The 25,913-nt window shown below is 40.5% G+C and overlaps 1 protein-coding gene across 5 annotated transcripts in view; it reads right to left on the minus strand.

The window, feature by feature from the left end:
* The window catches only part of NNT (nicotinamide nucleotide transhydrogenase), a 94,169-nt gene extending 68,608 nt beyond the window's left edge, over positions 1–25,561 (minus strand). The window contains exons 1-6 of one of the 5 annotated variants that reach the window (XM_002921712.4): positions 25,101–25,164; positions 20,435–20,638; positions 15,740–15,969; positions 13,060–13,277; positions 9,570–9,657; positions 4,373–4,461 (exon numbers count right to left, since the gene is read on the minus strand). In XM_002921712.4, the coding sequence (XP_002921758.1) occupies positions 4,373–4,461; positions 9,570–9,657; positions 13,060–13,277; positions 15,740–15,969; positions 20,435–20,591 (782 nt within the window). In that variant the 5' untranslated portion in view covers positions 20,592–20,638; positions 25,101–25,164. Of the gene's footprint in view, positions 1–4,372; positions 4,462–9,569; positions 9,658–13,059; positions 13,278–15,739; positions 15,970–20,434; positions 20,639–24,592; positions 24,911–25,100; positions 25,165–25,200; positions 25,298–25,445 lie in introns of those variants that run through there. The other 4 variants (XM_011228085.3, XM_034656942.1, XM_011228084.3 and 1 more) reach the window with 4 other exon arrangements.
* Positions 25,562–25,913: the final 352 nt, after the last annotated feature.

Consider the following 25,913-nt stretch of genomic DNA (forward strand, 5'->3'; position numbering starts at 1 on the left):
AGTCCATAGTCTCTCATGTTTCATTCCCCCTTCTGATTACCCCCCTTTTCTTTATCCCTTTCTTCCCCTACCGATCCTCCTAGTTCTTATGTTCCATAGATGAGAGAAATCATATGATAATTGTCTTTCTCTGCTTGACTTATTTCACTTAGCATTATCTCCTCCAGTGCCGTCCATGTTGCAGCAAATGTTGAGAATTCGTTCTTTCTGATAGCTGAGTAATATTCCATTGTATATATGGACCACAGCTTCTTAATCCAGTCATCTGTTGAAGGGCATCTCGGCTCCTTCCACGATTTAGCTATTGTGGACAATGCTGCTATGAACATTGGGGTGCATATGGCCCTTCTCTTCACTACGTCTGTATCTTTGGGGTAAACACCCAGTAGTGCAATGGCTGGGTCATAGGGTAGCTCAATTTTTAACTTTTTAAGGGACCTCCACACTGTTTTCCAGAGTGGCTGTACCAACAAAAGTATGTACCACTTCTATGAAAATTTTTTCTCTGGAAAAATAAAAACTATAGGGAATTCCGACTTTTACTTACTTCAGTTACAAAAGGAATTTCACTACTGATAACTCCAACAATCAATTCTGTTTCTTGGGGCCCCACTGTCAATGATGATGTGAACTCTGACCTAGGCTAAGGCTGGACTTCATTCAAATCACTCAGGTTGAGGTTTTCATTTCTAAATGTTCTGACTTATGGGGACGTCTCTCTCATGAATGACCCTTACAAGTATTTTGACCAAGTGATTTTTGTCCCTAGTCCTCATTAAATTGTGTTTGAAAAAAGCAACCTATAAAAGGTATAAATGTTAAAATGGGATGAGCCGACACATTTAAATTATGCAAAAATACATTCAGTTTAAAAAAATAAACACTAGGGGTGCCTGGATGGTTAAGCGTCTGCCTTCAGCCCAGGTCACGATCCCAGGGTCCTGGGATTGAGCCCCGCATTGGGCTCCCTGCTCAGTGGGGAACCTGCTTCTCCCTCTGCCTCTGCCTCTCTCCCTGCTTGTGCTCTGTCTCTCCCTCTCTCTCAAATGAATAAATTAAAAATACAAATAAATAAATAAATACTAAAAAATTAATGCTAGCCATGCACTGTGTACTGGTTGGAAAACTAGAGCCAACAAAGATCTCAGCTCCGTGGTGGATGGTGTGTTTAACTTGCCAACATCCATCCCACTACAGTGAGTCCCGAATTTCCCTGATGACAACAATCACTTCAGGTCCTTGTTAACATTTCAAATTTGCAGGGCCCCTTCCCAGACCCACTGATTACAAATCTCCCACAGAGAGGCCAGAAGCTTATTTCTAGCAAGAGCTGCAGGTAATTCTAGCCATCACGGAGGTCTGGGAAACTGTCTGAGCCCACCAGTCCGGAGCAACCGTCACGGTCAGAGCGCGGACACAAAGCTTAGGACATGATTGAGCAAGAGGTCCTCACCCTTTCTGCTGGCTTGAACAAGGACAGTTCTAGCCCAGATTGCCTGTGGAGGCCAACTTGTGACTCAGGGAAATGAGCCAAAGCTGAAGACAATAGAAAGGACAGAAAGAACTACTCCTGGAGGGCACCAATGGGCCGCTGACGCAAGTGTGAAAAGGGAGTCCTTCCCATGAATTCTCATTTAGGAGAACTGATACATTTTCTCAAGTTTAAGCCAGTTAGAGTTGTTTTCTATGCCTTACAGCCAAAGGGATACTGCTGTTTACAAAGTTTTAGAAATGTCTACTATTTTTAATGAAATAAGATAACTTTAAAATGACATTAAAAAATAAACAAAATGTCATATATGTGTCAGTGATCACAATTTTGATCAAAAGGTATCTACATAAATATCTATAAGAAATGATGCCAAAAAATCATTAGCAATTATATCTAGCTGGGAGAATTATAAAAGGTATTTTTATTTTCTTCCTTAATGTTTCTCTGTATTTTTCAATAATGAACATGCATAATCAAAACCATAAATGTTATTTTGGAATCTTTTTTTTTTTAAAGATATGTTTTTATTTATTTGTCTGAAAGAGAAAGAGCACAAGCAGGGAGAGTGGCAGGCAGAGGGAGAAGCAGGCTCCCTGCTGAGCAAGGAGCCCTGTGCGGGACTTGACCCAGAGGGAGATCGTGACCTGAGCCAAGGCAGACACTGAACTGACTGAGTCACCCAGGCATCCCCTGCTTTGGAATCTTTGCCTTCAAAACACTTATCATTTAAAACTATTATAATGTATCAAAATGTAAGACATGAATATTTTTGACCCCAAAATTCCACTTTTAGGAATTTATCTTAAAGAAATGATGAAAGCTCTCCGAATACATATGTTCTTAAATAGACAATATATGCGGTATTGTTTATATACAGTAAAAATGTCCATTTATAGAGGACTAATTAAATAGGTCACTGAACTTCCACACAGCGGAATCCTATGCAGCCATTAAGTATATTTGTAGGTAAATAAAGATCTTCACGATCTACTGTTAAGTTAAAAAAAAGGCCAGTTAAATAGTACTATTAGGGAGTAAGCATTAGTACCAGCATCAGAAAACTACAGCTCCTGACCTGCCAATTGTTTTTGTAAATAAAGCTTTACTAGAACACACACACACACACACACACACACACACACACACAGAGATTTTTAAAAAGTAAAGCTATTATATTTCTAAACTTCTCAATGCAGGCATTTGGTAGAATGCTCGCTACTGTTACAAGGAAATCTCCTAGTTATTGTTTGAAAAAATTTAAAAATCACACTCTTTTACTATCACTGGGCAATGAGTTATCCTTAAGTTTTTAGGATGTTTATCTGAAAATATATATTATTCAGTTTTCCAATAAGAATTTATAATCAAGTGTGTTTTCTGATACATTTGGATTTCATATTTATATATGATACCAATCCCTAGTCTCAAAATAGTGATTAATGAGCTATAATTCTTACAAAAGTATTATGTTAGTTCAGCCATATCTTTTTTTGTTGCGTACTTGAACTATCCTAATAAATGGTAAATGGAGTTAGGCAACAGCCATCCTCAAGCTATCAGCTCTGTACACAATCTAAACCAATGACATCAAAGTACCTAATAAACTCTCAGTAGTTGACCCAACACCAAGTTTCAAATCATCTCTAAGTCAAATATACACATTTCCACTTTAATGCTACTTACTGTCACTACAATGAAAACTTGTACTATACCTCCTCTCTCTGGGTTTGGCTCTCTTCAAAGACTTCACTTCAGCAAACATTAAAAATTAAAAATCATCACTAATGACAAGCTTGACTCTGGCTATCTTTGTCTTGTATCCTGGTTACTTCAAAAATCCCTTTTCTCATGTCAGCAGGATAACCTTCTAACAGTACATCACTTCTCTAAACTCCAGGTAAGCCCTGGTAACCATGTTCTATGGAACATTCTTTACCCCCAGAAATGCACACTCTTTCCAACTTTGAATATTGCAAATTTTTTGATCATTCTATATTCAAGATTAGCCATGGTATTATTCCTCTACTGATCTCAGCTGATAATAACTACATGTTTCAACCTTGAAACAGTATTCATACACATTAATGATAGCCATTTTCAATAAGCAATTAATAAAGCCCAGTATCTAATATCTTCTGAAATGAAGAACAATTTTAATCAAATGTTTCTTTAAAGAATTCTTGAAAAGGTTGATTGATGTGCCTGCTTTAAAGTATTATACTATGAGCATAATTGACTACTTTCACCTAGGGGCTCTACTACTGTCCAATCAGCTTTATCTGCTTCCAACCATATGACGCAGAGTATACCCCTCACCTCTCTACCCCCTGTCTGTTCTCCAAAATATCTCCAATGCTGACTTTTCTTAAAGTGAACTCTACGCCCAACACTCAAACTCACAAGATCAAGAGTTGCACGCTCTCCTGACTAAGCGAGCCAGGTGCCCCCAAAATATCTCCCATACTGCTTTCTTTCTTCAAACTCCCAGACATGTTGGTTCACGTCCTGCCTGATTTGTAAATGCATCCTGAACAGAAATAGACATGGCAGAGCAACATATTACAAACTCAGGATAGGATTAACTCTGGCCCCACTGCTAATCCACATAAAGAAACTGAGTGCAAGTTGTTCACTTTCAGTTCCTCTGCTTTTTAAATTATTTCTGCTCTACGGAGTCCAGGTCCTTAAATTTTTTTCCCCACTAGATAATATTTTTCCACTTTGAGTTACCTGTGAAGAAGTAGAAACATTTTTAAGTGGAAAGAGCTTACAAAGTAGTTTTCAATGTGCAACTTCCATTTATAAATTCTAAAGAAAACATAATATCCACCTGAAACAAAATGTTTTTACCTTAAGAGCAATCACTAGGAAAACACTTACCTGGTGTCAAATCCTCGAACGATAGCGCCCATCGACTTTGCTGCACCTGCAGAAGCCAGCCCAGCAACACCACCGCCAACTATCAGAATCTAGGGGAAAAGGCAGAACAGTATGTTTTAAATAAAGTTCGTTAATAACTGGTGGTGAAAAACCATCAGCTAATAACTGTCAGTGGCTGGTACACAGGGCATTACGCAGTTAATGCAATAACACACCAGGTGTGCCAGTGGTGAGCAGCCCTCAGTTAATACACTGAGTGGAGAGACAACACTTTCATGGAACCACCACTGTTTTTACAAATTTATCAAAGGAAGACCTGCTGGCAAAGGCCCACAACCTTCACTAAAAACAGTCAGACAACCAGCATCTCCGTGTGGAAGCCACATGCAGCACAATGAGCAGTACGTATATTAAAGATTACCAAGTCTCTACCAGTGTATAAAAGCTACGTGTACCGAAATTAGTTCCCAGTGTAGCATTCCAGCTACCTCTCCCCTCTCAAATGTGAAGATTTCTCTATGTGCATAAAATATCAAAATAAGTTTCAAAGACGGGTACAACTTTGGTGAAATATCCACTCTACCCTGTATTTTGAGCTCAAATGCTTCTGAAAGAACAGCAACAGTGACCAACTACATAATTTTGAACCAATATGAATGAACTGCACCAAAGCAACATAATGAACCTCCCTAACCATGGAAGGGTAAGAGCCAAGAAAACCAAAGAATTCCTCAGAAACAAGAGTCTCCCCCGCCTTCTAAGAAACACAATAAGAGCAGTGTTGTCTCTAGTCTGGAATGGGCCTTCCAGAAAATAGTTCTATTATACTTCCCAGTCAATTGAGGCAACTCCTTGTTGCTGTGTAAAAAGAAAGAAAGAAAAAAAAAACCACCCACAGAAAGAGTGAAGCTTATAAATTCCCACCTACCTATCATGTCCACATCTCCTTCTGCTTCTTTAAGAAACCTAGTCAACCCATGCTCCGGTGACCCCTAAGCAGTGTTTTAGAGATCATGTGAATTCATCTTGATGGTGATGGTTTGGGGGTGGGGGGTTACTCCACAGAAAAGGGGACAAAGAGAGACCAAGGAGGCTCTGGGCTCCAAGGCACCCACCCTGCTCCACACCATGAGAATGTGAAATAAGGGGCACCTGGGTGGCTCAGTTGGTGAAGCGTCAGCCTTCGGCTCAGGCCATGATCCCAGAGTCCTGGGATCAAGCCCCGAGTTTGCTCCCGGCTCAACAGAGAGTCTGCTTCTCCCTCTCCCTCTGCCCCTCTGCCCCTGCTCCTGCTCTCTCTCACATGCTCTCTCTCTCTCTCTCTCTCTCTCAAATAAACAAATATTTTTAAAAAAAAAGAAAATGTGAAATAAAAATAAAAATCATTGGACTAGACCAAGTTATCCTGAATCAAGAAATAACAGAAAAAAAAAAAGAAAGAAAGAAAAACATCATTTAAAAGACATAATTGCACAATAATAAAGCCATGTAGATCTTACAACAGGAATTTACTCTTTCTCTGCAGCTCCGGGTGAAGGAAAAGACACAGAGATTAAGGGTCACAGTCAAATCCTGACACAAAGACCAACTAGATTTGGGTGACCTTGAGCAAGCCACTTAGTATCTGCATAAATCAGTCAAAAACCCTTCCCAGACGGCACTTATATTAAATGACGGACTCTACAGCATCTGCTGCTAACTGGCACACCACAGACATACACTCAAGAAACAGGGAAAGGCCATGGGAAAGGAATGGCCTTTAGGAATGTTCTTTATCTCCAGGTTGCCTGGGTGGCTCAGTCAGTTAAGTGTTTGACTCTTGGTTTTGGCTCAGACATGATCTCAGGGTCGTGAGATCGAGTCCTGTGTCGGGCTCCACACTCAGCATGGAGTCTGCTTGAGATTCTCTCTCCCTCTGCCCTTCCCCTCACTCACACTCTAAATAAATAAATAAAATCTTTAAAGAAAAAGAAAAAAGGAATGTTCTTAATTTCCAGTCATTTAACCTATTCCTCCCCTCAGCCTCCCCATCTCACTAATTGTGCACACAACTGTTCAAGCCGAAACAGGAAGGTCATCTTGAGGCTTCCCTATGCACACGTTTCCACCTCCAATCCATCAGCAAGTACTCTTGGTGTCAACCCCCAAAGATCTCCCAATCCATCCCCTTCTATACATCTCTATTGCCACTCCCTTCCCAGGACACTACTTCTGCAATCAATTCCGAACAGATCTTGCCTTCACTCTTCCCCCTACTAACCATTCTCCCACAGAACTTCCAGACGATTTTTTTAAATCATCATGAAATAATAATAAAAATATGTTAGTCTCTGTCCCCCGTTCCTGACATAGAACTCCTAGAATGCTTGTAATTTCTTAAATGAGAACATTTTCTGTTTTAATATCTGGTCTGTGACCCCAGTTCATGACACAGAGTTCCTAAATCCCTTGGAATTTCGAGGGCAATAGAGCTATCTTTTGTTCTAACGAGTTGACTGTTGGTGGGCTCCTGGATGACACCTGATCGCCAGAAAGTCCATGGATAGCAGCTGAGAATTTTCAGCCCCACCTTCCATTCTCCAGAGAGAGGAGAAGGGCTGGAAAAGGAGTTAATGATCAGTGATGCCCACGTGATGAAGCCTCCTTTAAAAATCCCAGAAGTACAGGGTTTGAGGAACTTCCAGGCTAGTGGACCCAGGGAGGTGCAAGGAGAGAGGTGTGTCCAAGGAGGGCATGGCAGTTCCACACCCTTCCCACATACCTGGCCTCAGACATCTCTTCCACCTGGAAGCTCATCTGGATCCGTTATCATGTCCTGTTATAACAAACTTGGTAAACGGTAAGGAAACTATTATCCTGAGTTCTGTGAGCAGTTCTAGCAAATCAACTGAACCCAGGGAGGGGTCATGGGAACCCGTGAATGATTTATAGTCAATCTGTTGGAAGCACAGGTAACAACCTGGACTTGCAACTGGCATGTGAAGGGGGGTGAGGGCAGTCTTGGGGGACTGAGCCCTTAACCTGTGGATCTCACACTATCTGCAGGAAGACGGTATCAGAATTAAGTTGTAGGACACCCTGCTGGTGTCACAGAGTTGCTCGGTGTGGAGAAACCTCCACACATTTGATGACCAGAAGTGTCAGAAGCAAAGTGTTCTATGTGAAAGTAGAGACACAGAAAAGAAAGTGAGTTTTTCCAAAACAATCCTGAATCAGACATTTCCCTCATCTGTAAGAGAATCTGAGCAAGGCCTACAAGAGAAGCCCAATACCATCCAGCCCCAACCTACCTTTCCACCAACAGCGATCGTTCTCCACCTTGTTCAACACACTCCAGACCAATAGCCTTCTTTATCTTTTTGTTTTTCATCTCAGGGCTTCATGGGTGCTGTGCCCTTTGCCTGAAATCCTAAATACCTCGCCATCCTTTAGACCTCAGCTCAAATGTCAACGAGGACTTTCCATCGCCCTAGTGAAAGCAGCTGGCCCCCATGACTATCACGTCACCCTGTTCATCTCTCTTATGTTTTAAACTATCTCATAGATTTATTTGATTTATTGCCTCACTGTGGCCCCTGCTAGAGTGTAAGTTTCACGTGGCAGGGATCTTGTTTCCCTCGTTCATTCCATAGCTCCCAGAACAGTGCCTGACATATCGTAAGCCATCAAATGATGGATTGTTAGATCATGCTAGACAAGTAAGAACCCTCCATATTTACAGGAAACCCAAATAAAATATTATTCAATCTACCTTGATAAGCCACCCTAGTGTCTCATTCTTCATACCAGAAAACTATTTCTGACATGTGACCACAGTCCCTCAAGCTGCAATTTAAATTCTCAGTAAAGACAGTCACAGTCTCTTTTCGACCTTCTAAAGGCTTATTGATTCTACTTCTTTTAAGCCTCTCGTCTTTTGTTTCACTTTTTAATCTCTAATATATTCACAGCTTTCCTCTCAGTTTCCACATACTTCAGGAAAGAGTCTAACCAAAACTGAGTCGTGGATTTGTGCATCAAAGCATTCAGCCAGTTTAAAAACAGCATTAAACTTCTGACCCCCATGGGTGCCAGACCTATTCTTACAATCCTGACAAAGAAGTCAAACAGAATCACTTCAGGTATGCCTGGCTTCCTTAGTCGGAAGAGCATGTGACTCTTGGTCTCCGGGTCACGAGTTTGAGCCCCACGCTGGGGGTAGAGATGACATAAATAAATTAATTAAATAAATAAATAAACAAACAAACTCCAAGAAAAATAATAATCACTTCACATATCACATCCCTGTTGTTTCTGCCAAATTCCTTTATTATGTATTCCAGCCTTCACTCAAACCACTTGCCAATTTCCTCACCTGGCCTGTTCTTAAGGCGATATGTCACTAGATTCCTCAAAGCTGCCAGTATCTTTTTTTTTCATTTTTTCTAGGAGATTTATTTCATACGCGTTCTCAGTTTGTAGAATAAAGTACTTAAGAGCAGGAAGCACCAAGGAAACCTGTAACTACAGACATACTCTTCAGTCCTATTTCCTCTACCCAGACAATGGGCTTATATGGTCATTTAGTATCTGCAGTGCTGAAGTTTTACAATGTAATCCACTCTTTCACCTAGCCATCCTCACGGCTCATCAACTGCTCCTCTCTGCTTTCTTTCACTCCAGATTAAAGAAACCACACCCTTTCCCTCTGCCAAGGACCCAGATTATGTCACCTCCCTCCCTCCCTCCTCCTCTTAACCCATTTTTTTTAAAAAAGTGAAAAAACTAAGACAATCTTTTCTGTGAGTGAAACGTCACAATTGTGAAATCGAGAATTTGCTGAACTAAGACAGTCTTTCCTATGAACCAAGTGTCACAACACTGGGATATCGAGAACTTACTGAATGGTATCTTGAAGCTTTTTTAAAAATTAGTAATAAACATGCTACACAGAATGAGTTATCCAAAACCCCTTTAAGAATTCAAGTTAGTAAGTCCAAAAAGGAAAAAACCTAGAACTTCCAGAAATGTCAAAATTCTTTTTTGTCAAGCAATCATAAGCAGCCTTGAGGCTCTACCATGTATTTGTACATGCACAGGGTTATCAGTGTGAAGTTAACACAGAACAAAACTTTTAAAATACCTGTATTTTAGTACTACACATACCCTCACTTTTAATCAATTCATATTATGAAGAAACATTAAAAGTTTTACCTACCTTAGCTGGAGGAACCTTTCCAGCAGCTGTGATCTGACCAGTAAAAAACCGTCCGAAATGATTTGCTGCTAGTACAACAGCTTTATAACTGAAAAAAATGAATATTTCCATAAGATGAAAGATCTTAGACTCATTTATGATCCTAAGTCGCCAAGTAAGCTTTCTTTAGTAGTCAAAGAATAATCACTAACATTTTACAGTACCCACTACGTGCCAAAAACCGTTCTCGGTGTCGCATGGATACGTACTCCTTTAACCTCCACAATGATCCTGTGGAAAGGGACAGTTATTACCTTCATATTATAGATGAGTAAACAGAGACACAGAGATGCAGAGACTTGCTAGTCACTCGGCTAGCAAATGGCAGAAGCAGAAGCCTAAACCTGGCATCCTGCCTCCAGAGGCACACTCCTACCCAGGATGCTCCTGGCCTCTTCACAATGATTATTGCACAAGATCAGCTGGGGCAAAAAAACGTTAACAATGGTTTTCCTTGGGTGCTGGAATTACAGATACTTCAAACTTTCTGTTTTACTTCACTCTACTGTCCAAATTTGGGGGGATGATGATGTAGTATTTATATAACAGGGAAAAACTTCAAAATGAAAAAGAAATTAGATTTAGCTATATGCTTGTATAGAATAAAATTCCAAACTCAAAACAAAAAACACTTGCTTTGGGGGCACTTGGGTGGCTCAGTCGTTAAGCGTCTGCCTTCGGCTCAGGTCATGATCCCGGGGTCCTGGGATAGAGCCCCGCATCAGGCTCCCTGCTCGGCAGGAAGCCTGCTTCTCCCTCTCCCACTCCCCCTGCTTGTGTTTCCTCTCTCGCTGTGTCTCCCTCTGTCAAATAAATAAAATCTTTAAAAACAACAACAATAACAAAAACACTTGCTTTGATTGCTAGTGGTTGAAAGCATGGGATTTTGAAAGAGTGCACTCAGCTCCGGTCCCAATCCTTCCACTAACTAGTTTTGTGACCGTGGGTAAATTTCTGTAATTCTCTAACGCTTTGTTGCCTCATCTACAGAGTGGGGACAAAAAAAGCATCTGTCTCTTAGTGTTGTTACAAGGACTAAATGAAATAATGAAGGTAAAGCGCTTAGCAGAAAGTCTCCCATAATAAATGCTTGGTAAATATTAGTGTTTCTGGCTAAAGAAACACTCTGTGCAACAAAAACTAGTAAAATATGCCATCTTTCCTTACTAGGATATTTTTAACATGTTAGACTATGTTCATTTTCAGATCATTTTATACCTAAAAGGCACTTCTGCATATTCTCATTTGATAATATACATATAATTAAAATTATAATGCAACTATGTAATAAGATCTACCTCCCACCTGACAATAAAACCTTTCCCTGATCCTATTTTTTATAAAATAATACTTGATACAATAATGGATGCAAAAGTAGAAAACAGTACCCACTATTACTTTAAGTTAAATCATATTACAGCAGAAAAACAATATTTTAGAAATTACATTGTTAGTCTTAACTTCTGAATCCAAGTGATAGAAATCTTCAAAAAGCAAACATAATGAAGATTCAAAGTCCACTGTAAGAAATCGGAATATTTTGAAAGATTCAGTTGCTATATTGAAAAAATAACAAAAATTAGAGGGATCACACAGGAAATGTACAAGAAAACGTTGATGGTGGGAAAAAATGATAACAGTTTGCCCTTCTTTGATGAGAGCAAAAAAGCTCAGAATGAATATCAATGAACTGGAAAGAGCATGTCTTCACTGTCATATAACTATGTGTGTGAGTTAGATAATGATTTATCACGCACTGTGTGGATAAGAATACTTGAAGATTCACTTCAAACTTTGACCTTTGCATATATCAGCTCAGGATATAAGATAGTTATTCTTCAAAAATTGTGCCCATGGATCCCCAAAGATTCAAATTTCAGCCAGCTCTGGGGCCATTCCAGGGAGGGTAGAGAATAAACATGTTTCTAGACACCCCTCCATCCCTCAATTCAAGCAAGGCCACTCTGCTCTTATTGGATTTGTTTTTATTGCCTCATAGTATTTTATTTGCTCAAAAGATTCTGCAGTTAAAAACCACTGATCCAGAGCCAACGGCTTTGATAACCTTTCATATGTATGCATTTCACAAGACAAAATCAACAGCACTCTTAAAAGATTACACTGTACATTTTCTATAGAAAAATTTTAGTTCCACAATATATAATGTAACTTTTCTACAAACTAAATAATATGGCAAAAATTTTGTCCTTTGGTGTATACTTTATATCACAAAAAATATCTTCAAACCAACCATTTGCCATATTATAGTAAGGATAACAAAATGTGTTTTTAACTTGTCCATTTTGTTTGCTGCTTTTCTATCAAAAATGAACAGTTGAAACCCAAAGTAGAATCTACTTGCTCTACTGGCCTCTTTGATACACTACACCTAAGACACAAAACCTAAGAAAACCTTCAGTTCATGTGTCAGGCCGTAAAAGGCTTTATTCAAGCTAGTCTCTCTTTCAAGCACTGTCTATTTAACCATTTTCATCTGCTGGTGCCTCATTCATATTAGCAAATTTCCAATACCAATATTTTTCATGCTTAAAATCTAATTCAACTAGTGTCTTAGAGGAGTTGATTTCATAAGCATCATTGATTTCCAGATTTTTCCCACTACAGCTACTCCATCCCTCCCCAGGGCAGGCAGGATCACGCAGAGCAGAATGCACCTTAGTCTCCTCTCAACCAGCACTCCAGCCATACACTGGGAATGCGTGAGTGGTGGGCAAAGATAAGAGGACATAGTTAGCCTTCGGCCAGCAATACAGGTTTTGACACCAGATGAAACTCCCTCAAGTCCAGACATTTTCCCTATTCATTAAATATTTTATGAATTTACCTAAGCAAAACCTAATTAAAATGGTAAAGGCTAATATGTATATGTTAGGTTGAACCATATGAAACTGCCAATATCCAACCATTTTTTACCCATAAAAACAGCAATTTATGTTAACTAAACTTACTGTGGTAATCATTTCACAAAATACCAATATAGCAAAACATTATGTTTATACTTTAAACTTATACAATGTTATAAGTCAATCATATCTCAATGAAACTTGAAAAATATAGCCATTTCAACCTAATATATACATGTATACACACATATCCACACATATATAGAAACAGTCTATTCCTCATACAAATAATTTCACAATCATTTGCTCTGGTGGAAGGAAATACGGCTTCTACCCATGAAGACTAAAAAAAAGGTACTAAAGACTAAAAAAAAATAGAGCAGACTGCAATATGAAGAGTCATTTCCTATAACTGTGAAATAATAAAATGAGCCTTAAAAAATAAGCGAACTCTCAAAAAGCTGCAATCTCCAACAATTATTACAAGTAAAATCCATTTAAGAGAGAAGAGCCACAATGAGCATGTTTCTAGAGTACCAATCAATGTGCTTCTTCTGTTCAACTGAAATGGCAAAGAATCAACATACCCAGCAATGTTGGCCATGGAGCTTAGCGCGTCATATCCCTGAGCAATTGTGACTCTTGGAACCTGGTCCATTGCCAAAACTGTAGTTTTTCTTTTAGAAAGTGTATTTAGCAAGTCTGGATTTTGGGCTGGGTAAATAAAGCTAATCAGTGTTCCCGATGTCTTTAAAAGGTCGGCTTCATGAACACCTAACGTTGGATTAACCATGGGGGCTCGCACCTGAGGGAAAAAAGTTGCATCACCAATTAAAAATGTAAACAGCTTTATCATATTTTTAAGTAAACAGGGCAATTTAAATAATATGCCATGATTGAAATAACACTCCAGAAGTAATCTTTCAGCAATAGATTTCTGACTAAATTCCTAAACAAGGTAAGGAACACAAAGATCTTTGCCAACTGTCCTCTGATTGATGACCTATGAACTGGTCTGAGTACAAAGCATGCTATTATTTTGGTAAGATTAAAAGTTATGAGAATATACAGGCAGGCAGTTTTTGTCATGTGTTCAAAGATCCAATTCTTGCAAATTTTGGCAAGCACAAACATTTGGAGTGGCAAGAAGTTAAGAACGTTATAACCTAAAATCTCCACTGTCATACGTATAGATTTATGTCACCTTAAAATTCCAGGCAAATATTTATAGATGAACACAATGCAAATCAGTAGCTTTGCTGAAATGGGCTTAAGCAAAAAGCTATAATATATTGTTCTGTGAAGAAGTATCAAATAAGTCAATGAACACACACACCATATGTTTGAAAGTTTCAAATGTCCATGTTTTGCAGCCAAATTTTTTTTAATTCCACTTAAAAAGTATTTTAAAATGTGGCTTTTGTTTTTTTAATTTCTTACAGCTATTTTCAGGAACATGGCTTTACTATCACCAGTTTTCCTAAGTTCCTGCAGGCATTCAGGTAAGCAGATTCATTGGCTGGCTTTTAAAATGTGTTTTACGTCCAAGTTTACAAATCAATCTTCAGTTAATGCGTATCCTTTCATTAGCTCTCATTTCGCAATAGCGCTCTTAGGCAAGTAAGCCCAGAAGACAATAAGTCAGGGACTTACATTTTAAAAGGAAACAGAAACACAAACACTGGGTCAATACTTTCATTGCACAGCATTTCATCTCAATTTACCTATGAGACACCTTTATTTGTTACTCCCATATCAGTTGCTGTTCTGGTGATGCATGTGATTTTAATTAAGGTTCAGGACTTTAATTAAGACTCTCTGGCAAGGTCTATTTTTCCTCAGTGAGAATCTATAATATAGATTTAATAAAAATTAGAGAAAAACTGTGAATTAATTCTACTGGCCCCTATCAAATGCTCAGCTGAAACTGTCGGGATCTGAGTGATTTAAGTCAATAGAATGTTTCCCTGAATGGGCTTTTCAGTTCACTAGTTCCTCAAGTTATTCACAGGCTTGACTCAAAAAATAGATCCCAAGGCCAAGTAGTTTATTAATGCAAGCATGAAGTTCCATAAGCTTCTATATTATAGAATTTCTCTATAACGTTTCTAACATGCTCATACACACTGTGATCTCTAATAGGAACACAAAGCATTTCCAAGACTTACGTGTACCCTACCAACCCTTTACTGTGGGACGTCTCAAAAGTTTTTGACCCCTAGAGCATGTATTGGAATGGATTATACTTATTTTTCTATCTAGGCTCTTTTACTATATTAAGTTATATCACCAAGTATCTGTACATCTAAACACTAAAAACTTTAGCTGAATTACAACTTACCTACATACCATAAATTTTACTGTTAACATCTATAGCAAAAGTTTTGTGTCTTCTGCAAAAATACACAAGTTATTCAGTAGAGTTTACAGGGGGAAAAATTATGTGATTGATTCACCCTAGAAATTTATAGATATACAAAAATAAAAAAGCTCGTGTTTCCCGAAGAAGTAAGGAGCTGCTTTTAGCCTAATGATCATGCTTCTACAATCCCTATTTCCCTCCTTGTCTTGGTTGCATGAAGGCTTACGATTTAAATTAATGCTCCCCTCTAGTAATTATGTCTGCTACACCTGTGATGCAATCTCTTCCTTTCTCGATATGATTTTTTTACCTCAGATTTTACATCTAAAGTTCTTAAGCACATAGATTTCTATTGTATATTAAGATCTTTTATTAAAGTAGGTAAGGCTACTCTCCACTCCGCCCCACGTTGCTTTCTCCAGGGCAGCCCTGCCTTCTCTAGAAATCGCATTTATGTCAGTTACATCACTGTTCCTTCTATGTATCAGAATATCACAGTTACATCACTGTTCCTTCTATGTATCAGAAGATCATGGTGCATTCAGTCCCAGGAGAAATTCCATGCCTTTTTTTCACTTCCAGTAGCAGCTACATACTCACCTGTAGGTATTTTAGATACATATGAAGCAGGAAGTGAAAATTCTCCCAACCAATAAGAAGGGAATTTCCACATGACAAATGTAAAAAGGAAGATCACTTTCTCCCCTCATGGTTAAACATGAATCACATTGCCTGATAAAAGTTCTATTGGAATATGAAGAATATTCACAACATGCAAGCATTTCTCTGAGAAAAGACATTGTTTGAAAATATGAAGAGATGAAACAATAGAGTAATGTAATTTTCCTATGAAAAGTTTTTTAAAAGTCAGCATGCCATAAATGAGGGGGGAAAGGAATAATTACTTTGACCACCAAATCAGAAGCCAGCACTTCCTTCACCCCTTGGATCTGGGCACCTGCTGCTCTGTAGTGATCATCAGAAAACTTGGAAGCTTCACCAGCACCTGATTCCACGACAACACTAAAACCCTGCTTGACCAAGGCCTGAACACCAGCAGGAGACAATGCCACCCGTTTCTCATTTTGGAAAATCTCCTTGGGGACACCAACAGTCAGTTGTTTATATGGAATTCCTACAAAGGCAAAAAAAAAAAAAGAAGAAGAAGAAATTTAGTAAAAAAAAACAACATGAAAAAAATAGGCAGTCTGTTCAAAATACACTACACATTCAAGTTACTGCTCAAAATAATGTTCCTACTTCATAATCAGAATTGAGTTTTTTGATCGATGATGGGAAATATTTATGCCCACTCTCTTAAAAATTACAAATATTTCATTTAACCAAATGGCTCTTTTCAAGGCACATGACTAGATTAGTTTATCCTTAGGGGGAAAAAATGGGTTGTGAGAGATCAATCAACATGCAAATTCCACTCTTCAAACTAACCCTCTGCGATTTATGGTCTCCTTGTCCTTACCTTTAAGGAAGACAGAAGTAATTTGCTGGTTTGAAGAACAACCCTATACTAGACACTTTGGTGGACTGCCACATTCAAAGTTTCCTTCCTGGCAATTTTTTTTTTAAGACTTTATTTATTTATTTGACAGAGAGAAAGAGAGACCACAAGCAAGGGGAGCAGGCAGAGAGAGAGGGAAAAGCAGACTCCCCATTGAGCAAGGAGCCCAATGTGGGGCTCGATCCCAGGATCCCGGGACCATGACCTGAGCCGAAAGCAGACACTTAACCGATTGAGCCAGGTGCCTCCCCTTCCTGGCAATTTGTCCACAGGCAATTCCTCATAGATTTCCAAGGTTGTATCCTGAGACCCTATATTCTTGGCCACAGCCAAGATTAGACCAGGCATCAACAGCTGGGTCAAAGATAATAGTCTATATGCCAGACAGCTTCTGACACAGGAACTGCCCAAGGACAGTCTATGTTGGCCAATGATGACCCAACCCAACCCATTCAGGTTCTTTCTGAGGGAGCTGAGACCCACAGAAAAGGACGAGGGAGTCAATGGTACAGAAGCTATCTGTAAGCAGCCATGATGTAATCAAAAGAAGATGTATGGCAAAAGTAGTAGAAACATCAGGACTGGAGATACAAAGAGGGAAGATGAGCCATAGCTATGAAATCCAGGAGAACATTCCACTCTTCCAAGAAGTAGATGAAGGGTTTCCTGCGCTTCTGTGCTTCCCAAGAAGACATACAATAAACCCTCATCACAAAATACAACCTGGTGTGATCCCATTCCTTGCAACCCAAAAGAGTCTATATGATATACATAAAGTATTTATATATGGTTCTGAACGGCTTTAGCTAAAGTACATTAGTTTCTTCTGTTGTTTTACTCAGCATGTGGGCATAGATTTTTTTAAAAAATTAAGATCTGCTTCTATATATTTTACTAAAGCTTAGGCAATCACTCTAACAACCTAAACTCTAAAAATACGTAATAAAAAAATTAACTTATCTCCACAGAATAACAATAATCATTAAGTGAGACCTTAGGGAAATGAAGTCAACCTAAAAATACTGTCACCTGATCACAGTCTTAAACCCATACTCCATAAGGAGTAATAACTGATAGTAAGCCAAACATACACTGACTCTTACCCTGTACCTGAAGGAGAGGGAAGAAAATAATAGAAAGCTGGAAAATATTTTGGATTGATGTGCAAAGTTAAATTGCATTTGGAGCTTACTTCTCTGACAACCTCAGATTACCTAGGCCCTATTATATACTATCAGTCAAGGAAGCTACCAAAGACAAATGAGGTCCCATCAAACAGATTTAGGCGCCAACCTGAAAGGGCATCCACTCGGCCAAATATGAAACAATTTGAGCATGAAAAAGAATAAGTAATTGCAATGTAATAAAACACATCCAAGTGAGGTTGTTATGATACTCAAAAAATAAATATTTTTTTAAAAGTTTCACCGGTCAACTTTAGCAGATGCGTAGTAAGCAGACTAACAGTCTCCCAAAGATATCCGCATTCTAATCCTCAGAACCTATGAATATGTTAGGATACACAGCAAAGGAGAATTAGGGAAGCAGATGGAATTAAGTTTGCTAATCAAATGACCCTGAAATAAGGAGATTATCCTGGATTATCTGGGTGGGTCCAATGTACTCACAAGGGTCCTTAACTGTGGAAAAGTTAGAGTCAAGAGTCAAAAGAGTCAAGAGTCAAAAGAGTAATCTGAAGTGCTACGCTGCTGGCTTTGAAGACAGAAGTAGGGGCCAAGAGCCAAAGAATACAAGCAGTTTCCAAAAGCTGGACAAGGTAAGGAAAAAGACTCCCCTAAAGCCTCCAGAAGGATACAGCCCTGCCAATACCTTGATATAAACCTACTGAGAGTCATTCCAGACTTTGGCCTGCAGGAGTGCAAGACAATAAATTTGTATTGTATGAAGCCAGTATATTTGTGATCACTTGTTACAGCAGAAACAGAAAACTAATACTTATGGGAATGAAGCCATTATTACCAAAACTAGTAAATAAAGGGACAGAATCAAACATTTATCCCACCTTGCCACCACAACGTCAGGGTAACTAAATAATAGAGGGAAAGTTTTTCTTTACAGAAAAATTCTAGCTAATAAATGAAGATGAAATGATAAGTGTATCACCATTTTAAAAACCCCCATAAAATCACGGATTTAGTTAATGACATTAAACGGCCATATAGCCTTTGAGTGAAACACTGATGGGAACTTCCTAATAGATGGATACCAACAACATTTGAACTCACTGATCAATCTTCTCGATGTAATGCAATAGATCGTACATAGCAACACTTATGAAATATTCTTGCCCAAAAAAGCAACCCTGAGTCTAATCAAGCCTTTAGACCTAGCTAAATGGTACAGAAAATCCAAGGGACAGAGAAACTGGGTAAATAAGACCAAGGGAATTCAGTCAGCCAAACCCAGAACATGAAATTCTGCAGGACAGCAATGACATTCTTCAACAAATAAATTTAATAAAGGGAAATATAGAGATCAAAAGAAGAGATGTAGCAAGCAAATACAACATGTGGACCCTGTTTGGATCATTATTTGGATAAGGCAACCGTACAAAAAAAAAGTTGAAAAAATATGAATACTAACTGGATTACTTTTCATGCTTCTCAACGTGGTAATGAAATTGTGATGTTATATATTTTAAATAGAATCCTTATCTTTTAGATACAGAAAGCAAGTATCTAGGAAATAGTCAAGAGCCAGTAATTGAATAAACAAAAGTCTCCTGCATAGTCACTATAGAAATCTTGATGTCCAGCCTTTACTCACAAGGACAAATCTCACGTCCTCAATGCAGTTATTTACTTTTATCTTACACACGATTTTATTACGCTTGGATAATCTGGCTTTCTAGAACACCTAAAATAAAAATCTGAAGATAAAGTTGAGGACTCTCAGGGGCAGGTACCCGGCTAACAGTCATTTGCCATGTGAGAACAAGAAAAGAGGCTTTGAGTTATATGAAAGCAGACGTAAGAACTCAAAAAGCTTTGGGATGTCAGGATCCTGAATGCACAGAGTCCTACAAACTTAAAAAGAAGAGCATTATTCTATGTGTCAAAGACTTTAAGTTGCCCCCCCAAATATCCATCCTGTTCTTCTACATAAGTTACAGAATGCCAATTTTAATGGAGTAGGTCACCATCTAGAGCAAAGGACCTCTTTTATGTCCAAGTGTCCCTTACAACCACATAATGGCCACCTATCTGAGTTTTGGCCAATGAGGTATAGGCAGAGTCCTAGGACATCTTTGTGCAAAGTGCCCTTATTTCACTTCTCCTTTTGACATACACACTAGAACACTAGAACAGAAGCGTGGGGATCCTAGCTGAAAGAACTCAGCTCTTTACTCTGCATGGGCTAGGACACTGTGGCAAATTTTGAATAGGAAAGTACATGATCTTTCATTTTTAAAAGATGATGCTGTTGCGTATAGAACAGACTGTAGTGGGAGCAGAGGCAGAAAGCACAGAGCACATTTAGAAGACTAGCACAACAGTCCCAGTGACAGATGATGGTGGGGTGGAACAGGACAATAACAGCGGTGGTGGTGAGAAGAACAGACTCCGGATACAAGGTAGAGCTGACCCATACCTACTGTGAAGACTGAGGATGACTCCAAGGTTTCTGACCTGAGCAACTGAGATGAAGTTGCCATTCACTAAATTAGGAAGCACTGCTTTGGATTAATTCATATACTTAGTTGCTAATTCTTGAGCAGAGATGAGCCATGTATGGTACAATTCCTCAATACTGACAAGGAAAGAGGAAGAGCTGCTGGGAGAAATGGTTACTCTGAGCCATAGTTTCCCGGGTACAACTCAACTGGTTTATCATTTCTCTTTTTCTATTTTCTTTTCTTCTCTATTAGCACTGACAATCAGGAACTTCTATACATGGAAAATATAAAAAAGCACTCTTTAGGGGTTTTTTTTAATGCAAAATGATGACACAAACACCAGGCTATACCACTGCATGGCTCTTCCTTTTATCAATCATCAGGAGATCTGTTAGCTCCTACGACTTGAAGGTTTGATTTCCATACACTGACGTGAGACTTTACCTGGTTTTACAGGAGATTTACACCACAGTGCCCGATGAGTATGAAATGTTCGTAAAAAATCCTTCTTCCCAGGTATAACCTTACAGGACCCCAAACTGCTAAGTAAAGGACATGAACAGCCAGTCACCACGGTTTTCAGTAGATTCGCCATGTTCATACGAGCTCACAACTTTCTGAATCCCAAATTTCCTTGAGGGTAAATCACTAAATGGAAAGAAAATAAAGTATTTACGTGCTAAGAAAAACATACTTTGTCATTTGAACATCAAAAACATTTTTAAAAATATACTAATTCAAAGAGCTTGGAATATAACAGTTGGATGTGGGCATCTACAATGAATTTATTTGCCAAGTCCTTTACTTACAGATGTTTCAAAAGTTTATTTCCATCTCAGATATTTAAAACTTGGAATCCATTTTCCCACTTAAATTATGGTTCTAAACCCACTTTTCAATTCTTAGCCTCGATCACCTAAGTCTAATTGATCCTTAATGTAGCTGGAAAGATAAAAAAGAAAATTGCTATACAGTTCAATCACATCTTACATGAAAGTTATCTTCTAAGCCAGCACGTACAGTAAAAATTGCATAGTTACCCTTGAATTTCCCTTAAATTGTCTATAATGTGTATTTTCGCGATGTGTTTAGCCACCATGTTGTAGAGAAAACACTGGCAAACTATTCAGTGCAGCAAGATGCTTATCCTGTAAGACGCCCTAAATTGAGACTGAGTGAACATGAGAAGCATGTTTGCCAAGTGTACATCTCAAGAAAATTAAACATGTGTGGGCTATGACTCCAATTTTAAAAAAGAAAGAAAAATGCTATTATCACATAAGTTTGTACTTGTAGGTGTGGGTGTAACTAGCAACTCTTCCATCAGTGGTTCTCACAAGTGGCTACTTTTTACCAGCTCTAACTGGGCTGGATGAAGTGTCATTGACCTTTGCTATTACTGACCTAAGCTTCAGTGGTTACCTCCACTGCCCTCCATGGCAGACCCCCAGGGGGCATGGAAGGCACTCCCACCATTCCCTCGATTCCCAACGTTCCCCCATCCTTCTTTTCTTTCCTTCAAAATCAGGAAGAAGAAGATCTGGAACTTTATCAGTCAAGCTCAGCTAACTCCACCAACTACTTTAAGCTCTGCCCAGCACCCAATCCCAGCAGACTCCATAAACATTCTTCCAGAGTCCAGAGGAAGAAAGGTCTAGCTCACTCAGAACTGCGGCTACAACTCCCTGAAGCAACTGCTTACAAATACCAGAAAGCCACACTGGGAATGGAAATCCTTAATCCAGATGGTGCTTATTCTTAAAATGCCCTTTAATTCAAAAAAACACGTATAGAGGGGCTGAGTCAGAGGCACAGCCGTTAGAAGCATCTGTAGAATCAAACTGGAAAAGGTCACACACTTTGAGATAAGGAAAGTCAACAAGTAATAACACTACAAAGCAGAGTAAGGCAAGTCCAAAGTTCTTTGAGGGATCAAAGAAGGAGATTATGTATTCCTACAGGGCTTGGAAAAAAGAAACACATTTGAGATGGAGAGAGTAATATGAAAAAAAGCTAAGGAAGAGGAAGCATGCAAGATGGGCTCAGGCATGCAATCAGAAATGTATATTGGGGCGTCTGGGTGGCACAGCGGTTAAGCGTCTGCCTTCGGCTCAGGGCGTGATCCCGGCGTTATGGGATCGAGCCCCACATCAGGCTCTTCCGCTATGAGCCTGCTTCTTCCTCTCCCACTCCCCCTGCTTGTGTTCCCTCTCTCCCTGGCTGTCTCTATCTCTGTCGAATAAATAAATAAAATCTTTAAAAAAAAAAAAAAGAAAGAAAGAAAGAAATGTATAAGGACAATGCTTTGCGTTTGAACAGGTTTTCTGTTTTCAGTGTTTCCATATGTCATGTCATTCATTTCCATCCCAAGCGTTCCTGAGTCTCATAAATATTCTCATTTATTCATGGGTCACTTCTAGGGTTAGTCATGGCTGAAAACGGAGAGCGAGAGTTTGAAATCCAGCCCCGTATTCAAAACATTCACTGAAGCTATGCCAAAACCAAGGGAGATACAAAGACGTATAAAAGATACAAAGATAGAAAAAATTCTTGCCTTGAGGGAGATTTGTCCTACCATTACCAATGACCTAGTCTTATCCTAACCTCCCCACTTACCCTAGTTTCTTTTCTTGGATCACCCACCTCCCCAACAACCACCATTCTCCTGGGGCTGATGAGGTTTACCCAGACCTCATCAGGGAAAGAACAAAGCTAGCTATAAGAGAGCCCGTGCATTGTCTAAGTCGGCCACTCACTCCCTGCTTGACCTGAATCTCTCCGCACCTCAGTCTGCTCATCTGTAAAAGCATAGGGAAGCTCACTTGTGAGACCCCATTCGGCTCAAAAACTTTTAGGATGAGGGGCGCCTGGGTGGCGCAGCGGTTGGGCGTCTGCCTTCGGCTCAGGGCGTGATCCCGGCGTTGTGGGATCGAGCCCCACATCGGGCTCCTCCGCTGTGAGCCTGCCTCTCCCTCTCCCACTCCCCCTGCTTGTGTTCCCTTTCTCGCTGGCTGTCTCTATCTCTGTCGAATAAATAAATAAAATCTTTAAAAAAAAAAAAAACTTTTAGGATGAGATTTTACAATGCTTTAAAGCTGAAGTCCTATTTTATGGAATCTGGAAAAACTGCCCTGACTACTTGGCAAATGGGAATTTGATGTTGAACAGATTCCTGGCACCAGACATCAGTTGAGGCCAAGGGCTTCAGAGGCCGATCTCGCCAAAAAATTCCACTTACTTCAAGTTATGAACATACAGGACAGTGATCAGAAAGTAGTTTATTGGCAAGAACAGTCCCTACCACTAAGCCTAAATCAAATACAAATGATCCTGGAAGATATTCAGAGAATATTTGAAACCGTGTTATCACAGACAGGTACTTGTTTACATCGAACATAGAATACTAGCTTAATTGTCACATTTGCCCCCTCTCTTCACTTAAAAAGCCCTCTGCTATTTTATTATCCACGTGCTTCTATGGCTTTAAAGCAATGGGGGAAAGCTTTACAATTCAAAATTGAAAAAAAAAAAATTAGCATATCATTCATACAGAAGTGTAATGTAAGTTATTTGGACAACTATCTCCCCTAATAGGTACTAAAATTCTCGAGGGCAGAGAGAGAAGGCGGCCTAGAGGCCAACAAGGTGACCTGTGGGTTGTAAGCCCCCATTCTGTAATTTATAGGCTGTGTCCTTGGCAAGTCATTCACTTAACTCCTCTGAACCTGATTTCCTCACGTTTAAAATGAGGATAATAACAGCACCTGTCTTACTGGGTTGTTGTGAGGATTAAAAGGACACAGTATCTTAATTGCTATTATTATTCACTTTGGTGTTACATATAGCCCAGTGATTTGCACAAAATAGGAAAACAGCAAGTGTGTTTTGATTGAATGAATGAATAACTAGGGCTAGGTAACCTGAAACCTAGGTATCTAGGGAACACATTCTCCAGAGTTTGAAGAAATTTTCTTTGAAAATGAAATGCTGTGTATCCTTGCAGAAAACTGATTCCATCAGCAAAGGTAAACAGCCTCAGCACATTTGCTGGTAAGAAAGTATTCCTAAACTGTACATTTAGTAAAATTTTTACAAAACAGCCGGGTTTGCAAATAAAAGGGGTGCGATGGAGAAGAGGGGAGCATTTTAAATAAAAGCATGCAAGCCCCATCCAAACGGAGTCTGTCCTACAAGACTCCTTACAAGGCGATCCCTTTAGGACTGCCCTGCACAGCAGGGCGAATAAAGGACGCCTGCAACCGTAAACAAGTCACGCTTTTAAAGTGAAACATACCAACCAAGGACACAATACCCTACAGAAGCTTAGACTGGCAGGCAGTGTGACCTCGCCCAAACCCACCGGTACCGCCCCTCCCGCCACTAAACTGCAGCGCGGCTGGCAACTGCGCGGGACCGCTATTTTTATAACCTTCCCCTGAAGCCCATTGGCCGAGGCCAAATAATAGACATTCCGCCTCCGGGGTTCGAATCAGCTCGGCCTCCAACGCTGTCTCCTCCAGGTCGCCAACCCCGAGCCCCACTCTGCCTGGTTGAAGTTTGCCCGGACCACCACCAGCCCGCACAGACACACTCACAACTTACCACCTCCTAGGTCTCCAGCCGATCGCCAACCCCGAATTCCCTCAAAGTTCAAGCACAATGTCGGGGCGTCCAGCTGCCGCTTCTCTAGGTGCACCCTCTATCAAAAGTCCTCTATGACCTCCCCTCCTCCTCCCATCTGGCGGGCCGAAATGACCCCCTACGACTCCCGCTGCCCCCCAAAGCTCCAAGATCTGCACCTGCACAGCTGCCTATTCCCTGACCTCTGCGAGTGCCCAGTTCCCCAACCACCCGCCCACTCCTTTCCACGTCGCCCCAGCAAGAGACAGGAAAGAGGGCCCTCGAGGCGCGGTTCTCCTTCCGGACCCAAGCCTCTGGTCCCCGGGAGCCCGGGTGCACCCCGCGCTCAGGTCACTGCCGACCCCGCCCCCTTCTGCTCCTTGACAGGTCTCCTCCACGGCGAGGGCCCGGGCCATCCCCGCTGGCCCCGCGCCCCCTCCCCAGCTGCGCCCCAATCACGCGCCCGGGCTGCCCGCGCCGCGCCGCTCACCTTGGCGGGGAGGCCAGCAGGCCGTGGGCGGCGCGCGGCGCGATACGCCGCGCTGGCAGACNCCCACCAAACGCCCCCTTAGAGCGCAAAGGCTAGTTACCCCAAGGGGCCCTTCCCGCCTCAGTGGTAGCCAAAACCTCTTTGTCTTGGGCTCGACCCGCGGCCCCCCGCCCCGCCTCCGCGCTCTGCTTCGGCGCGTCCTTGTCAATCAAACCTGGGGCCCTAGGCGGGCGCTGAAGTTTTCAGGGCTACATTTATAACTGGAGAACCAGTTGCAAAGTGTGATTTCCTCTCTAGTGTCCCACCAGAGCAAATAAAAGGATAATATAACTCCACTTTTGGTACCTTTCGTCTAGCTGTCTAGGAAAAATCAGAACTTCTGTAACAGAAGAGGACCAAAAGGAAAGTGGGAGGAGGCCAAGGAGTGGTGAAGGGCGGGATCGAGGGCGCTGTTTTTCCATTCTGCCCGAAGAGGTGGAGTTAAATTCCTCGGAAACGATGTCAAGGCCCGAAAATTAACACACATCTACGTATTGGTCTTCCCACCGCGGGCCCAGAGAAAGCCGTGGGCGGCTGGTAGTATTAATATCCAGCAGCTGGAGAGCGCCCTTGGTGGACATGAAGTGGCCTGACATGGCCTGGGTTGATGGCAGCAAAACTATTAAAGGACCCCAAAACATAAGGTCTGCACATAGTTCTGTTAGTCTGCAGGTGTCTCCTGATTAAAAGTGGTAAGAATCAAATGCAGAATATAAAATGGTTCACTTACCCAAAGCTCAATCATCATTAAGTGTCAGCATAATCACTGCTTTT

Source organism: Ailuropoda melanoleuca, chromosome 3 (genome assembly GCF_002007445.2).
Source record: "Ailuropoda melanoleuca isolate Jingjing chromosome 3, ASM200744v2, whole genome shotgun sequence".
NCBI classification, from domain to species: Eukaryota; Metazoa; Chordata; class Mammalia; order Carnivora; family Ursidae; genus Ailuropoda; species Ailuropoda melanoleuca.